We start from the raw sequence: 4,900 nt of genomic DNA on the forward strand, positions 1-4,900 counted from the left end.
CACCGACGGTTGGATAAGAACCATGGATAAATTTCTCGAGAGTGATATGCGAGATTCCAGAAACATATTTTAGGTGTTCTCTATACTTTTAGTAATGATCTTACTTCTTTTTCACCGTTCAAGTTTTTCCACGATACATTAAATTATTTTAATTAGTTGATATATACATTATTAAAAAATAGTTCTTATAGATTAGAGTCTCCATTTATAATTTTGTTCTAGCCCCCTTCAAACTCAGAAACAACCCTGATTAAAGTAGAGATGACGCTAACCGGCATGGCGCGCTGCCTCGGCCAGGCGCGCAGCATCGGCGGCAGCCATAGTGGCAGGATGGCAATGGTTACCTCTAAATTTCTCTTTTTATATCACTTTTTTGCGTCACATCATCAATATTTCATCTCCTACCTTTTCATCTTCCGCAGCAGTTTTCTATATTTTCTCCCCCAATACCTCACTACAACCATAAAATATCATTTCATATACTATTTTTTATCTATTATCAATTTTTCTTATACTAACAATTAGAAGAGGGCCCACGTCGTGCACTGGTTTCGAGGGCAGGGGACAGCTTGCAGCCCGCCACATCTAGCGTGGTCCTATGTATTCCTCTAGAGCTGTAGCGCGTAGAGGCAAGTGTAGAGACGACTGACGCAGCAGTAGAGTGACGCTAAACAGGAACAGTGATAGAGGAGAGGACTACTGGCGGGAAGCGCTGCGGCCAGTCTCAGCCATGGCAAAACAAGAAGTGAAAAAGAAAACCTAAACTGATAAAAACAGCTGATTCATTGATCCAAAGTGACTACATATATATAGACAGTGCTTAGCCGGTGTAAGTGGAAGACTGGAAGCCTAGTCATGCGGCATGCACGACTTATTATATTCATTACACCAATCAAAACATTTAATAAATTAAATTGACCAATCAACTAGTCCAATGTCTTAAGCATAGGCGAAGACACAATATACGTTACATTTACGCTTTAGACACAGTCGAAAACACAGCTTCAAGACACCAATTGTCTTCCTCATTTCGCAACAGATGATGATTAAACAACTTTGAGCTCAGTCATATGTGTTTATAATTCATCATCTACAACTACGGGCGCGCGTTGTGATCCTTTATTGTTTTCATTTCGATAACATGAACTACTTATACAATTGCTCAATCATCATCACGGTTCTTGCAAGTTGGGTTGCAGGGATACGGGCAATCAATCTGCCGAGGGACCTCCCTATCGTAGTACCAGTCCCCCACCGCCTTGCCAATTTGCTGCAGAAAGAGAAACACATCACGCCTGAACAGCAGAACAAGTTTCATATTTTTTTTTTGTTTCTGATGTCTGAATCTGTAGATGACTACTAGAAATCTGAAGAACAGAATAAACCGTTCAGTATCTCGATTCTCTCATAAGTCATAACTGATGCAGCATTAGACTTACCGTCTTGTTAACCGTGGGAGAACCATCGGCTAGCCACGTGTCTTGAGATCCTGATTGGCAGTGAGCATTGCATGAGTCGATGAACATGCCTACAGACTGCGTTTTAGGGAGTGCTGCCAGAAAATCTGTCCTGAAATCTGTGCCAAAATAACCAAACGGGTAAGATAGGCAATGTTACCGAGGGCTTGTTTAGGAGAGCTATGCCCTGCTCTGCTATAAAATAGAGAATGCAAAGAGCCAAAGTACTGACTTTGCAAGGTTGTGAGTTGGCTGGCGGAGCAGCTCTTGATGTCAAGCTTGCATTGGGCCCAAGTCTTCTTCGGATCAGCTGGACTAGGTGCTAGGACGTTCTTGACCTGTAGGAAATGCAGGGGAAAACTTGTTAATTTTTTTTATCATGCTAAGGTTAGTTGACACAATTTATCTTAAACAGTTTGGAACGTGGAATATATGAAAATTACCTGCCACGAATCGTAGGCTGCATTAAGTATGAACAATGGTGTGCGCATTGTCGGGACAACATACTGTGGGAACATACACTGCGTTTGTTTTGAAAGTTAGTCTGAATGCTATGCTTCATACCAGATGGGAGGTAAATGAACGAAACTGACCAGCTCAGGTGATTGCTTTGGCTTTGAGGTACATGAAGCTGGTAAATTTTTGGCTGATCCCTGAAAGATATTGGAAAACTATTAGGCTTGAATCTTGTATTAAAGAAACAACGATGAAAGTTTTTTTTTTCTGAATTAAGAACAATGGTAGATGCAAATTTAAACATTCGATTTCTTTAATCAAAACCACTGCATCATCAGAAAGAAACGTACATGTAGATTCACAACGCTCTTATAGATTGACCTAGCGTAAAAGTTCCCGGAGATATCCTTCCTGCAATGACAAAAAACGGTTCTCAGTTCTACTGATTTTTTTGTCTATCACATTTTAGTTCAAAAATGAACTCGGGTGACAAATATTTAAGAATGGCCAAGAGAAAACAAAACATGGTACCTAGTATGATGCGTACTGGAAGTTTGACAACAACTTGAAAGTGCAGAACTTACCCATCGAAAAAATATCCAGCATCAGAAAAACACTTGACCTTTGTTTTCGCTGGAAACAGATCATGGAATCTGTCACAGTGTAGTATTGCTGCTAGACCTCCGGCTGAGCATCCAGAAAGAAGAGCCTGTAATACGTGCGATGCGATGGGTCATTTTTCTAGGTTCATAAGCATTATTCAGGAGGTGAAAGATACCTAACAGGATGAAAGTCAAATGTGACAGGAGTTTGTGTAGGTTCAGTTTATGTTCCTAGTAGTTGGAATGGAACAGACTTTCCAGTTTGTTCGATGCCAATTCTCTCTACTTTCATGGATATAAAGTCTAACCACACTGTTGTGGAAATTGAGTTACATATCACCCATCCATGACCGTATTTTTTTTGTTCTTTTTCTTTTGAACTGCCGCAACAGAATGGTAGTTGCCAGCAGGAAGCCAGGAACATACATTTTGCGCCTTGCTCATTCCCCTCACAGTAAGTAGATCATCGATGACGGCACGCCAGACTCTGAACCCTCTGTAACGGAGATCTTTCGCCTAAATTGAAAACATGGTATTAATCTCTCCTCTTTTTTTTTTTGTTTCTGCAGAGCTGATCGTACAATGAATCCATAAGTTCAGTTCAGAACATACAGTGTCCACAGCCTCAACGTCACCAGTAAATGATGAACCATCACAGTATCTGATCTTTACTCTATTCCAGTTGTAGAAATCTGCAGTCAACAGAAGATATTGCTACATTATAAATGTACTGCAAGTCTGCAACACATCATAGCATCAGCTTTCAGGAGTGATCAAAGGTGCAGCGCACTTCTCTCTCTCTCTCTCTCTCTCTCTCTCTCTCTCTCTCTCTCTCTCTCTCTCTCTCTCTGATCTGAGGAACGGTGAAAGGGAGAGAAAAACAAAATGGCATACCAGGATTGGATTTTTGGTTGCCGCCTAATATCCCTGAAAACGAGAGTGGCTTCATAAATTTGGAGGAGCCCCTGAAGTTGCCCTTGCGGACAGCACACTCATCAGGATTCCTGCACCACCCTCCTCCCTTCCAAAGACAGAAACGGATTTGAAACGTTGGACTGCCAGCAGTATGATTTTTTTTTTGACTACCGTCAGCTTAATCGAATTCAAATATACAAACCTCCATGTGGACGACCCAGTTATTGGCGCCAGAACCGGAGCCGGGAGAGAAATGGTACACCGGTGGGCTGCCGTCCAAGCACACTGCAACGCGAATCAGGTAGAGTCATGAGTGCCATTGATTCGCCCATGCCAGCCATAAGCCATTAGCGAGATGGAGACGAAGCTGCAGCGCAGAGCACGCACCTGCGCCTTTGGCCACCGCGGCCTTGAGGAACACCATCTCCACGTCCCCCGATGCCGCCTCAGCTGACGCCACCGCCAGGACGAAACCCAGCACCGCCGTCGCCGTCGCACGGGCCAGCCATGCCCCGGACGCCGCCATTCCGCGAGGCAAGACCTCACCCTCCTACGAGTCGCAGAAGGAGAAAAACGAGCAGACAGAGAGACAGAGACGCAAGCAGTGGCTCTGCGCGGCCTCAGGGGTGAGACGCTGGCACTCTTTGTTCCCACCGCTGCTGGGAGTGGCTGTGGCATAAATAGCAGCAGATGACTGGTTGAGGGAGGAAGGAACCGAAAACCAAGAGGAAGGGGAGCGGAGCGGAGGGCACGGTGCCGACAATGCCGGTGGCTTGGCGTCAAGCAAGGTATATGTGGATGGTTGGCTCTTAAAGAAGCGCTGCAGCAGCAATCTGCAAGATTGCAGCGAGGCCAAGGCGTCATCGTCCGCTTTAATGCCTCCCAGCTATCGATCCACCTACCTGCATAGTGCATGGATTCTTTGAGCATCAATCAGATCACTGGAGGATCCGATCATATATGCACTCGAGCAATTCAGTGGTCATGCACTCGAGCAATGCACAACTGTGGCTAGCCGTGAGCCTAGCATCTCCTCGTACCCGTCAGATGAGATTCTACCATAGTAATGCTTGGTTGGCATCTGGAGAGTGTGGAGGGGACGAGTGAAGACAGTGTAGACTGTAGAGGGAAAGGGAGGTGTGCACACACGTGAAGAGCCAGCTGCTCGCTTGTGTCGCGTGGCGAGGTAGCATCCAAACCCTTTGTCCTCTTCACCGACCAACATGCTTAGCTCTGCTTACCCGAGGGCTGAGGTTTGTGCCCGTCTACAATACACATGATCAGTGGCGAAACTAGGTTTTTTATATGGATGTGTCACAATTATTTTTTTATATATCAAAGTTATTAAGGCGATAAGACAAGACACAACGACCTACTACCTTTTGGACGTCTAGACAAATTAGGTGTGACGTAAGACGGCAGTATATGAGCATCACTAGGGCAAGGATATACAAAAATCCTATGACACGA

At 44.6% G+C, this 4,900-nt stretch overlaps 1 protein-coding gene across 2 annotated transcripts; it reads right to left on the reverse strand.

The window, feature by feature from the left end:
- Positions 1-781: 781 nt before the first annotated feature.
- LOC100280212 (uncharacterized) lies at positions 782-4,516 on the reverse strand. Of its 2 annotated transcripts, XM_008669631.3 has the most exons (12): positions 3,818-4,516; positions 3,633-3,715; positions 3,410-3,536; positions 3,128-3,207; positions 2,942-3,031; positions 2,498-2,622; positions 2,264-2,324; positions 2,051-2,110; positions 1,901-1,978; positions 1,690-1,795; positions 1,440-1,576; positions 782-1,270 (listed from the first exon to the last, which is right to left on the reverse strand). In XM_008669631.3, exons 1-12 carry the CDS (start codon positions 3,954-3,956, stop codon positions 1,163-1,165), a joined length of 1,194 nt encoding a protein of 397 aa, XP_008667853.1. In that variant the 5' UTR covers positions 3,957-4,516; the 3' UTR covers positions 782-1,162.
- Positions 4,517-4,900: the final 384 nt, after the last annotated feature.

This window comes from Zea mays, chromosome 2 (genome assembly GCF_902167145.1).
Source record: "Zea mays cultivar B73 chromosome 2, Zm-B73-REFERENCE-NAM-5.0, whole genome shotgun sequence".
NCBI classification, from domain to species: Eukaryota; Viridiplantae; Streptophyta; class Magnoliopsida; order Poales; family Poaceae; genus Zea; species Zea mays.

Excerpts from the sequence above, each read along its gene's own strand:
- LOC100280212 (XM_008669631.3), bottom strand. The coding sequence starts at position 3,956 with ATGGCGGCGTCCGGGGCATGGCTGGCCCGTGCGACGGCGACGGCGGTG. Across the intron at positions 2,111-2,263 it reads AGAGCGTTGTGAATCTACAT|GGATCAGCCAAAAATTTACC; the intron begins GTACGTTTCTTT and ends AATATCTTTCAG. Across the intron at positions 1,271-1,439 it reads CTCCCACGGTTAACAAGACG|CAAATTGGCAAGGCGGTGGG; the intron begins GTAAGTCTAATG and ends CTCTTTCTGCAG.